This window comes from Rhipicephalus microplus, chromosome X, assembly GCF_043290135.1.
Source record: "Rhipicephalus microplus isolate Deutch F79 chromosome X, USDA_Rmic, whole genome shotgun sequence".
Taxonomy (NCBI): domain Eukaryota; kingdom Metazoa; phylum Arthropoda; class Arachnida; order Ixodida; family Ixodidae; genus Rhipicephalus; species Rhipicephalus microplus.
Window position 1 is genome coordinate 255556395 of NC_134710.1, and position 13109 is coordinate 255569503.

A 13109-nucleotide genomic window follows, 5' to 3' on the forward strand; every position below is an offset into this window, starting at 1 on the left:
ATGGCTCGCATTCTAGAAGGACAACCGAACGTCATCACATGATAGACGGCATCCTGGTTTTTAGAAAACACCGCGAAGAGAACAGCAAATGACTTGTGAAGGTTCTGGAGCGTCTGAGGAGAGCCGGAGTTAAACTGAACAAGTCAAAGGGTTGCTTCGGTCAAGACAGACTACAGTTTTTGGGTGTGGTGATTGACGCCAAGAGTATCTCGCTGAGCCCCAGTAAACTCAAAGCCCTGCGTAACTTTGAGCCACCCAAGGACGTTGCTGGTGTTGTACGCTTCCTGTGTAAGGCTAATCATATTGGTCACTTCCTGCCCAATCTTTCGCAGGTAACCACCCCTATCCGTGCCTTGCTAGGCGAGCAGAATGCATGGGAATGGGGACTGCTTCAAGAGATCGCTTTTAATTGGATCAAGGCGATGCTCACGTCGGACCTTTGCGTTGCGAAGTATCATCCCGGTCGCAATACCATTGTATCGTGCAACGCAACCTCATTTGAATTGGGAATGGTTCTTCTGCAGAATATGTAATCGTGGGAGCGACGCGCGGTCTATAGCGTTTCATTCACGGTCGCGAATTGACGGGGAGAAACGCTACAGCCAAACAGAGCAAGAAGCCTTGGCGGTAGCAAGGGCTGTGCACCGTTTTGACCAGTACGTGCGGGGCCCCAAGTTCACGGTGGAAACAGATCACCAGCAGCCGCTGGTGACATTACTTAGAAACGCTCGCCTGGACATGATGCCTCCAAGAATGGAAAGCTTCCGCATCATACTCATGCGCTACCAATTCAACGTGGTCTACGTTCCAGGCAAAGAGCTTGCCACTGCCGATAGTCTCTCAAGGGCTCCGGACGAGGAGCCATCGATTATTTTGGGGAATATGGTAGAGGATTTCGTGGAATTGCAATTTGCAGCAGTCACTGACACGAAGCTGGTTACTGTAGAAGATGTCCGCAGGCACGAATTACTGGATGGGGAATGCATCCAGCTCGTCAAGTATTGCACCCAGGGCTGGCCTCGTCGAAACAGGCTTCCAGATCACATAAGAAGTACTGGTAGCATCGAGGTGATCTCTCTTTGTGCAACGGCGTCCTTCTCAAGGGTAACCACTTTGTCATCCCGGCTTCACCTCAAACGGATACGCTCGAACTCATTCATGAAGGCCACCAAGGTATCAAGCGATGCCGATTGAGAGCACAAGACTCCATGTGGTACTACGGGCTTTCACAGCAAATAATGTCGCGGTAGGCTTTGTGCAACCAGAAGCGCACAACGATCGAAGTGAGCCATTGATTGTGATAGAAACTCTAACGCAACCACGACAACTAAGAAGTCGGAATGGACTTATTCACTCACAGGGGACATAACTACCTCCTAGTGGTAGGTTATCGTTCTTGCTACCATGAAGTGATATACGTGCAAAGCACGAAGTCTGAGCCAGTCATCATTGTGGTCAAGAGCCTTTTCGCTTATTTCGGCATCCCCGCAGTTGTACGAAGCGATATTGGACCACCCGTCACTTCACCTGCACTCGCTACTTTTGCGAAGCACTGTGGCTTCGAACACGTCAGCTCAAGTCCAAACTACCCGCAGTCTAACGCGGAAGTTGAGAGGATGGTGCGCACGGTTGAATAATTGTTTGAGAACGCAGGTCTTTTTCTGGCATTTCTGTCTTACAGAGATACTGCAGGCGTCACAGGGTTTAGCCCAGCAAAGCTCCTCGGGGGCCGTAGCCTGCGAACGAGACTTCCCAAGCCGGTGGATTGCCTCTGACCGCACGGCCTGAGCCCGAAGTAGCCACCCTACCCGAAGTTGTTAAGTGCCAAGACGAGCAGATAAGAAGACGACAGAAGAAAGACTTCGATCGTCGTCGTGCCACGACTGTCTTTTTTTTCCACTGGAGCTGGGAGACATGGTGTGGGTTCGAGACGTCAAAGAAACGGCGTGCGTTTTCAGCTCAGCCTCCAAGCCTCGCTCGTACGTCGTGGAAACGCCTTCCACAGCACTTGTGCGTAATAGAATACATCTAGTGCCCTATTCGGATTCAACGACGAGCCAAATCGACGAGTTAGCGTCCGGAGAGAACAAGACACGAAGAGCAAGCCACTGTTACAGACGCTACGAGAACAGCGACGTCTCCAATGAAGGCGGAGTTAGAGTCACCAGGTTAGGTCGCCGAATTAAGACTCTGAAAAGACTTGACTTGTGATGTGATGTATTTTCGTTGTGTGTTCATCTCAGAAGAGAGATGTACAGGGCACCATGCGGCATGCGCTCTATATATGGGGTGGTCGATAAAGTTAGAGGGATTCGTTGGGTCAACCGGTCTCCGAGTCACTGATGTAGACGCGCCTAGCGTCGGTCTGCTTGTTTCATCGTACATAGCGGCGCATCGTACGTGTCTCTAGAAGAGTGGTCGTGCGTTTTCTCATAGACAGCGTACGTACGATGAGCACTGGGTGGCGAGAAGAAAGGCAGCCTCGCGCGCGGCTCGTTCGTCAAACGACCGCAAACCCCGGAGGCTCTGCAGGAGAAGCACATGGCGATATTAGTTTAAGCCCATACGGACGCTGTGGTTTCTGCTTTTCTGAGCAAGCCAACATGGTCGTCAGCCACCCCGCAGTACCGCACACACGCAGGGACCCCAAGCAAGCACGACAGCCATGCGAAGCCTTCAGTTGGTAAGAGGGCCGGGCAGTAAGACGCCATGGTATAATGAGGAAAAGTTGCTTTGTGAACTTGCGAAGGATGTATCGGGGGCAGTTCACCTTTTCTTTCTTACTTTTTTTCAGGAGCCATCTGTCACGCTCTCTTCTTTAACCCATTCTTTCTTTCACGTTGTAGATTGAACGGAATCCACCCATGCATGCATATATAGGTTAAGTCACCAGGCGCTGCACCGTGCTCCCTGCAAGGCTGCAGAATTTAGGCACCATCTTCCTCTTCTAACCACTACCATCACCACCAGTTCATTCGCTACAACTTGCGCTCTTTGCCTGATGCGCGAAGGTGCGTCAGCAGTGCGCTTCCAGACAGACCACAGGCATCGCTGATGGGCCAGTCGAACACGACCCTCACCGACTTCCCGAAAAAGATCCCGCATAAATATTCAAGACACGCACCGGAATGCTTGATTACGGCCAAAAAGAAAGCCATTTCTCGGCACATGCCGCAGTCAGATGCGTCCATCAATCAGTCATTCCTGGGGATGCTTCAGTTGCCGAACTTGAGTACCCGAACGACATTGCGAATCGGTGAGCGTAGTTAAAATGAAATTGATCCGTAAGCTTAGAATCGTACTGCTCGTGCGCTGCGTTGAGCTGTGTTACATACACTGTATAATCAATACCGCAAAGCTTATAATCAATATTTGCGGTGCACTTACATTGCTGTAGTCTGACCAGGCTCAAGGAAAGTTTAACATATAGTATATTCTGTTCGCATTATCCAGAAAATCCTCTGTTGCAGTTATTTACCTACTAAAGTTGGCCATGAGGCTTGTTTGTATGGAATTTACTTATCACTCAGGTAAAACCCAATAATACACAATAAATTGAATACTAGAAAGGCACACTGTGCCAGGTGCCGTCATGTGCTTTTCTTGCGTTCCATTTGTTGGCTCTATCATAGATATTATATCATTTTTAAACAGCATTGTTTGACCGCCCACCGGCCGACACGTCAGCACCTTAATCAAGAAATAGAGCTGACCAGCAAGAAAAAATAACTATTTGCCAGACATCTCTATTGCGAACTATATGCTACGCGGTGTTTTATTCGATTTGCCATTTATTTTCTACGTGCTCTGCTTCATCGTACGGTTTCTTGGCCCTCTCAAAGTTTTTCAAGCCTAACAGGCTTCGCCAACAGTCCCGGCGTGGTAGTCGCCCGGTGAGCGCAAACGCGCCCCTTCCTGCAGGACCACAATAAATTTTGGCAACCGACCAACCAATAATAATAATAATAATAATAATAATAATAATAATAATAATAATAATAATAATAATAATAATAATAATAATAATAATAATAATAATAATAATAATAATAATAATAATAATAATAATAATAATAATGATAATATATGAACTATTGCAGTTAATACAGCTATTATAATAATAATTATGTATCTGGTAAATTACTTTTATCTCAAAATGCAACCTCTCCCCCCCCCCCCCCCCCAAGAGAGAAGTCCTGACTGCGCTAATGACTCATACATCCGCTGTTACTTAATATGTAAACCGAATATGGTATTGAAACAATCAACAGTACTCTAAGAATAAATATTCTGATAAAAATTCCTCGGATGACAATTCTACGAAGTTAGAAATGATTCTACGTGTCAAAAATTTTTCCTCTTCGCAATATTCTGAAAATGTGCTGTTGTCAATGCAAGATATCAGCACATTTTTTTTTAGTACGTTTGAGATGGCGCCAAAATGGCTGGGACATTTTGTGTGGAATGGCCCATGAACTTTTCAATCTCACATGCAACATTTGAAATGAAAACACAGTTCTCGTCATTTTTATTTCACCAAACTTTCCATTTTCATGTCATCTATGAGGCTTGACTATCTGTAATTTTCTTTTGTGATTTTTGTAGCTTCCCATGAGTCAGAGAGCACGAGCTTTTTTCAATGTACGTCTTCTCTACGACAGCTGACCACAACAGAGGGCTGAACTTCAAACTATTTCAGATAAAAATGAATCTTGCAAGCATTACATTTTTCTTTCTTCTAATCGGTCGGTACATTTGAAAACAGCACTGTTTGGAATAAACATAATCATTGGCCCAGTTCCACAATTTTACCCGGAAGAAGTTGGAAGTTTCGAAACCAATTTAATAGCGTCAGTCACTTCGCTATATCAGCGGTGGGTGTGGTTTTGCGTGTGGCGCAAACAAAAAAATACTGTACAATAAAGAACGATTTTACAATATCTACGGCGACCCTAAGCTAAACAATTTAGCTTTATGGATATGTGAAAAATGTTGGTTACTGAACGTGATAGCATGGTTTTCTTATTTGTAGCTGTACAAATAGAGATTATTTTAAGCGTGAAATTGATGCAATGGGACCATGTATGTGCTTTTTCCAATCTTTCCCACTCGAAACACGCTCAAGCTTTCCGTGCAGCGCTATTTCTTTATTATCTGCTTGTGAGTCCTAACTCAATAACAAAAAAAAAGTTTTAATACTGTGATGCTAGTAAACCTAACGTTTACACAACGGTATTTTTAATTAAATCAGTTGCACAACATGACACAATATTGCCGTCGATTGCAACTGTGTAAGGGATCTATTGGCGGAATCGCTAGGCGCATCACGTTTGTTTTGCCTGTTCACGTGAGTCGTCCGTGGTGTCTGCTAGGGATTTTCGTTTCGCAGCTCTGTGCCACAATATTTCCCGCGTTTTGGCGCGTCCAGTAGTTGATTGTTTACTGCTGACGCACGCCCTGACAGCGCTTATTACTTAATATACCAGTCTGCTATTTGGGCTTTTGACGGTGCTGCTACTGTTGCCGTGCCGTTGACAGTTGATTGGTACGTATTGTTTTCACCGCTGGCCACATTTAACGTAATAATATTACACTGCGTAGTTTTCAGTGCTTGAACAATCTGCGAACATTCCTCATCGAGTGTACCAGCTTAAAACGGAATTATTAGGTTTGCGAGTGGCCATCTATACTGCATGAACGTGTCGACTCACGGCTGCCGTGTGGTGCAGAGACCGTGTTTAGCTGTTGCACAGAAGTATCTTGCTTTAAAATTTGGGGTCCGGGGGTACGTACAACATAGTGAAGCTCATGCCTTCTCGTTTACTGTTATTTCTTTCCAGCGATGTGATCGAAGATAAAGATTGTATACCAGAATGAATCGATACCAACCAGCCGGTAAAGATGACCCTCCCAAGTGGCCCTCCCGGCTTAACTCCCGGAGGAAAGAATTAAAGGTGGCACAAAAAAAAGTCAAAGCCTTCCTGTTATAAAAACGCCTCTCGAAGAGCTCCGTCTAGTACACAACAACTCTGTTGCAGCCTCACTAGCACATGACAGCGCAAGTTCGTTGTCTGATGACGAAGCCTTTGAGCTGGCACCCAGATGTGTTTCAGAAAAGAACTGCCTTTCTGACTCTCAAACTCCATCGTTGACGCCTAGGGTGAAATCGGTTCGTCTTTCTAATCTTGTGAAGTGTCGATCGTCCACCAGCTTGAATCGACCTCTGAGTTTTGCTGCAGAGCAACTGCTAGGTCAGACCAGTTGCGTGGGTACAGGCAGCCTCAAGTCCCTCAGTGATGTAACCAATGGTAGTTATGCCAAGAAAGCTCATCAACTGTCTCTCTGCAAAAACGGAGCCCCCAACTGGTTCAACATGCTGTGTTACCGAGGTAAACCACTCTTGGACAGTTTCAGGCATGTCAGAATTTCAAGACTGTAGTGAGTTTCCTCCAGACGAACCTAGTATTCTTCCCAAGATTTCAACTAAGGATGCTCGCCTGAGGTTCGTGGGCTGCACCACATTAGAATGTGAAAGAAAAAAAAAAGGGGGGGGGGGAATGAACTGGATGCTGAATTTATTTCGTGTGCCAAAGTCCACATTTTTAGCTGCCAGGTTTCACAGAGTGATTGCATTTTTTGAACTTGTCTCAGAAGGAAGACCACTCAAGACGCGTGCATTCTCTTGTTAATGATGAATTGGTGACCGACTGCTCTTCCATCGCTTACCTACGCAACAGATTTTTCCAGTCGGTGTTTACTGCTTGTCCTGATGATGGTGATGCATCCACACCACTTCCTTCTCAGTTATCAGTTATGCCTGACATTCAGATCACTTATGAAGGCATCGTATCATTATTACTGAACATGAACGTGAAAAAGTCGACCGGACCAGATGGCATACCAAATGATTTACTGCAAAGGTATGTGGAATGGGTTGCACACTATTTATACATAATTAATGCCTCAATAGAACAAAAGCGTGCCCCAGACGACTCGCTTGTGGCGAAGATCGTGCCAACGCATAAAGGTGGAGACCAACAAAAGGTGGAAAATTACCGTCCGATTTCCCTTACCTGTGTGTGCTGCAAGCTTTTAGAGCATATTATATCCAAAGCTATGTATACGTATCTTGAGGGCACAAAAACATTTTTTCCTAATCAGCATGGTTTCTGGCAGAATTTATCCACTCTAATCCAATTAATAGAAACAATCGATGACTTCACACGTGTCTTAAATAATAGTGTTCAGATTGACCCAATATGTCTCGACTTCTCCAAAGCCTTTGACAAGGTTCCTCACAGGGAGTTGATAAGTTAGCACACCTAGGCATAAATTATAACATAATACAATGGATAAGTGCGTACCTGACAGGCAGAACACAATATGTAGAAATAAACGGCTTCAAATCTGAGTCATTAAGCGTTACCTCAGGGGTACCGCAAGGTTCAGTTTTAGGACCAATATTATTCTTAACTTACATAAATGACATTTCATGCGGCATAGATAGAAGTACTACAGTGTGACTTTTCGCAGACTGCCTAATTTATAAAGAAATACACAGTGAAGCTGACCCAAAAACACCTAATGATATTCTTGATGCTGTCAGTAATTGGTGCACTGAATCTAAGATGGAAATAAATCAAACTAAAACAGTTGCTTTGCACGTCACAAGCAAAAGTAAGCGTGTCTTTCATTCCAATTACACTCTATGTTCTACCCGCCTGTCTACCGTCAATGAAATAAAATATTTAGGTGTAACAATATCCAGTAATCTAAATTGGAGGACCCATTTGGAAAACATTTGTCTTGTGGGGAAGAGAAAACTATGGTACTTGCGAAGAAAACTAAGACTTGCTACGACTCCCGTTAAGCTAGCAGCATATCTTACGTATATTCAGCCAACATTGGAATATGCCAGCATTGTGTGGGATCCCTCGGAAATCGGCCTCATTAATATGCTAGAAAGAGTACAAAGGCGAGCTGCCAGGTTTATTCTTTCAAAGTAATCCTCGACTGAGTCAGTAACAGAAAGGCTACGCTCTCTTCAACTGCCCACTTTAGCCGAACGACGACAATTGGCAAGGATGAAGTTCGTGTTTTTATTGTCAAAAAAGAAATTAAACATAAACACAAGAAAATACTTAACGCCACACCGCAGAATAAACCTAAGAAGTGTAAACGATTACGCATACGAAGTGCCACAACACTGTGTCAATGTATATGCGTATTCATTTTTTCTAAAAAAACAATTCGTCAGTGGAATGCTTTGCCATTACCACTGGTTCATTGTGATTCACTGGAAAAATTTAAGAAAGGGCTCAAAGATATTTTTCTTTAAGCATGGTCTACTATGTTAATTTATTGTAATTTGTTTGTATGCTTACTACGACTGCACTGTTTTTCCTTTAGCCTCAATGCCGGTGTTTCCAATGTTTGTCATGTAACATTCCCAAGTTCAAGTGTTGCTGTTTAAATTGCTGTATGATTTGAATGTATTGATGTTTGTAATTCTTAGTATGTCCCACCCCTGTAATAGCCGAAAGGCTAACAGTATTCGGAAAATAAAAATAATAAACAATGTAAGTGTTGAAAAATGTTATTCAAGTCATATTGTCTTCCTATACTGTATACAAAAAGTTGTCTTCCAAACTTAAGTGATCATGAGGCTTAGTAGGTTGCCATGCAGAACAGGTCGTTACGCATGGTGTCTCTAGTTCAAATATTGTATTTTGGAGCAGTAGCAGCTGTCTTGCATGAGTGTCATATTAAGCATTACTTCTCTTTCTAGTGTTCTGTTTGGAGTAAAATAATTTCTTTTCTTTTTTCTAGACTTGAAACGAAATATATTGCACACAAGTTGTTTCTTTTTCAATGGAAAAAAAAAGCCTACTGGTGTGCATGTCGTGGTTGACATTTTTGATTTGTTTGAAATGAAAGTTGATTTGCAAGAACAACACTGTTTTGCTTGAATGGTGGATTACAGTTGACTATATGGAACTCTTACTCAAGGCTTGGCCTACCTGCCATTGAACCATGTGCATCATCATCATCACAGTTGGTCACAGGCATGAACAGTGTCCTGCATAAGTGGTCTTCATACACTGGGTGTGCCCTATCATCTCTCTTTCTACCTTTTGGCACTGGTCACAAGAAAAAGAAAAAAAAGCTCTTTTGCACAAACTGCATAATTTATATTCAGTGATACATGAATTTTCTCATGCATGTTTTACGGTTGGAATGCTACACACAACAACTTAAGCCAATCACTTTTGTGAGCTCCTGCATAAGTGGCAAATACTATGTTCTGTGTTCTGCGTGTAGTACCTTTTGCACACTTTATTCTGAATGTTGCCAGCACTCTGTCATCACTTCAATTGAGGTATATATTTGATCCCACCCCCATCAGACACAATGTGGGGACTATGGGCTTCGTGTCTCTATGAAGTTGACAACATTTCTTATAGTGGGCGACATATATAGTACATGTTTTCAAATATTTTGGTGACAGTAAAGCTGTCCTTGATCTTGCACCTTTCTCACTCTAACATTTTAAAGATTTGTATTATACCAGCCCCTCACGGGCTCCAGAATTGGCGTTGAGTAGTTGAAGCATTAAGTTCCTGAAATAATTTTTTTCTCAGTGGAGCTGCCACGCATCTAAATTTATTGTAAATTGACCAGGTGATGTCAATAACAATGACTTTTGAAATGAAGAATTTTGGGTAAACACGCATTTTAACAACTCCTACATGCATTCAGGCATAGCGAAATGTGAAACGAAGGATGAAGTGGTGCCATCAGCTTGAGTTTTGTTTCTGTCTTTTATACATTGCAACAAATCATAGCAACCTGGTCACTGCAAGCTGAATCTCAAGCTTGGAATCCCACATAACACCTCTCATGCCGAAGTTTTTGCACTTGTGAGGTGAATTTCATTACAGAGCCACTTGGAAATAACATTAGAATTTCGTAAAGGCGCGTTTACATTACAGCAACACGACACTGACATGACTCCGACGAAAACACGAGGCAGACGCAAACCATCGGCCAACGAGTCGCCCGCCGGTAAAATCGCCCCATGGTCACACTAGGGCGACGACGCCGCCTCAAACGACAGCATTTCATCATAGTGTAGCATGATGAGAGACCAAAAACCCCAGCAAAACGCATCTGCAGACCTGTCGTCGGCATGTCATTGGGAGATCAGAGGCTGAGAAAATTCGCACCATGTCTTTGCTTCAAACCACCACTAAGCGGGCAATCTTGAGCGAGTTAACAATACCCTCTCTGAGGCTTCCACGGCGTTTGAATAGGCAACTTGAGGCCCACCAAAAGTCTTTTATTCGCTAACCTATTGTGTATCCCTAACCTCGTCCATCGTTACCGTGGATTATGGCCGGGGCAGCGCCGAGTAACAGGAGAGGGACAATTTAGAGCAGAGAGCATGGCTGAAAATGAGGTGCAGGGGTTCAAGTTTAGCCGGTGTCGCTGCGTGTGCCCCCAATGTGACTGCAGAATTGGGCAACGAAAGACTGTGAGCACGACAAGACGCAGGCAGGGCCTTCGGGAGACCACCGGCAGACTGCTTGTGTCTTTGCAGTGTACATATGCCGACGACAAGAGAAAAGACACTCCTAAAGACAGCCCGCACACCAAAATTTGTGTTGTGTCTCTCTAGTGTAAACGGCGAAGCGCCCTTTAAACAGGGGACCAGTGCTGGAGCCGATGTTTCGACGAGTGGACTTCTCTTTTTCAAGGCTGTAATACAGACAAGTCCACTTGACAAAAGGCCTGCTCCAGCTCTGGCCCCCTATTTACGAATCGCTCATTTCAAGCTGCTATCTTCAGTTCTTGCCTTTCTTTTGGAAATGATGTGATTTGGTAAAAGTTGTATATAAATATAACATGGGAGATGCTGTTTCAAATGGCTTATGCATGCTACAGTGTGCATGCCTTGAAGTCAACAGAGCACATTTCTCAGTCAAATATGTTCTAGTGAAGGCATTAGCTGATGAATAGCATTAAGCCCTTGTATGATTTGCCCTTGTGGCACTGTGCAAACGGCATTAAATTTTAAGGCATTAGGAAGGTAATCCTATTTTTTGTGCCTGTGCTCTACAGAGTTCCATCTGTATAAATGTAAAAATGTTTGTATATTTAGGTGACTTTCATAAGGAATCATGAATGGTCAAAGCTTTAGCATAAATCATTATTCAAGCAGCAGTAAATAATACAAATTGCTTGCTGCCTGAACTTTGCCATTTTGATTCATCTCTAGGAGATACCTGGTCGGAAACATCAGTGGCAAGGGGTCACTGCTTGGTGAAGAAGAACTAAACCGTTACTTCTCAGACAGAAAGGTCAATGTATTTGTGGCTACGTGGAACATGAATGGATTGGTAAGTTTTAGCAGCTCCTTTTTCGTGGTGTGTTAGGTGATCATGCATTTCTGTACAAAGTTTTGTCACTTGTAACTGGGAGCTCATTAAGATCTGCCACTTCTTGTATTGGGATCGTTTTCATTTTAACATATATTGAGTGTTTGGGTGTTCTATCAGCCTTGTTTAAGGCAGGCGGGTAGGTAAACAGCTTTATTGATTCATGAATCTCGTGAGGTAAGGAGGAAGGGGGAAGAGAACGTAGAATCTAAATTGCTGAATATTTTTGTGCTTCAGCAGGCCCTTCTGGCCCATTCCACTATGCAGTGCTATAGTCTCGTTGCAAGCTGCGTAGAGCAGCCTCGTATCACTCCTGTTGTTCTGGCCCTTGTCATGCATGCCTGCGTTTGTCTGAATAATTCGGGAAGATGTGACCAGGGTCTGCTCTGGTGGAAGCTATAGTAATCCCAAAACATGTTTAGTATAGTGTCTTCTCTAACGTACTTATTATGTACTCTGCATTATTTATATGAGAATAAATTATTTGCTTTCATGTAGGTATAACGATAATGTTCTGTGAAATTTACCACTAAATACAGAAATAGAATGCCAAAGTTGTACATGAATAATGGCACATATTTTCTTGAGTTTTGAAATGATTAGCATATTGTTAGAGCTACGGGACTCTCAAAATTTTGCAGCTTTGGCACAAGGCCGAAGCAATGAATGTCATAGCAGCTCATCGTATTGTTACACGAAGTAAAGCTAGGATATTTAGGAACCATACAAATTGTAGTAGACATGGTCGAATGTGCGTTAAGCTGCAGCGTCTCACATGAACAGCAGCACGTTCTTCTTGTGTCTGGGCATGTATACGAGCCCGCCTTGGTTCAGCGCGACTAGCATTCAGTTGGAGCTGCATCTATTGGAGCTGTTCCACAGCTGTTTGTACAACACACGATGGCATCAGAAAGGCCAATCTACAAACAGCATTTTCACGGGCATTTGTCGGGCATTTCCTTTCATGGCTTCAGTCGATAATGGGGACAGTAGCAAGAAGTGCAGTTCCAATGCTCTTCAAAGCGCCAACCTCAGATTGTCCCAGACATTGCATTGTTGGCGTCAACGCCGAAAGCAGCCTGCTGGAGGAGGAAGCTCGCCTCCTTGCTTGCTTGTTCTTTAATATGTGGCTTTCACCCACCACGGGGGATATGCCATAAAACTGGTAATTTATATAAAGAAATTTTTTTTCAAAAGGATCAGGTAGAAATTGATTGCCCCAGGTAATCAAATCCGGCTGCACGTCTGTTGAAGGAAGCCAGCGGTAAGTGGTGTATAAATGTAGCTCGCCGTTGGTGAGATGGATAGCATAAGCAGCACAGCCTTGTTGTTTAACGCAGTGGACTGAGGAGCGAGGAGTCGCTGGCTCGAATCTCCGGTATGGTGCCTTGTAATTCTTTTTCTTCTGATTTGATTTTCTTTGTGCCTTTATATATATATACTATATGGGACATGACGGCAATGGCAAAGTTCAGCCGAGAGTGTTTGTATAATTGTTAACGCACTAAAATAAAATATCCTTAGGCGATTTCTCATTTTCGGCTCACTAAAATGTGGCAAGCATTGCTACTATTAGTTGCTGGCATACCATAGCTGCGTTCACAGACTAGGTGTCGTGCTCGTTGTTATGAAAAACATCATTTACAAACAGGACTTCTTTTTTTGTGAAAG

At 43.6% G+C, this 13109-nt stretch overlaps 1 protein-coding gene across 11 annotated transcripts in view; it reads left to right on the forward strand.

The window, feature by feature from the left end:
• The first annotated feature begins 5318 nt into the window (after positions 1-5318).
• Positions 5319-13109, forward strand: part of LOC119182137 (uncharacterized) — a 44981-nt gene continuing 37190 nt past the window's right edge. For 5 of the 11 annotated variants that reach the window (XM_075878965.1, XM_075878969.1, XM_075878971.1 and 2 more), the window contains exons 1-4: positions 5319-5545; positions 5841-6389; positions 8984-9105; positions 11279-11399. In XM_075878965.1, coding sequence (XP_075735080.1) covers positions 6306-6389; positions 8984-9105; positions 11279-11399 — 327 coding nt within the window. In that variant the 5' untranslated portion in view covers positions 5319-5545; positions 5841-6305. Of the gene's footprint in view, positions 5546-5840; positions 6921-8983; positions 9106-11278; positions 11400-12778; positions 12817-13109 lie in introns of all 11 variants that reach the window. The other 6 variants (XM_075878968.1, XM_075878967.1, XM_075878972.1 and 3 more) reach the window with 5 other exon arrangements.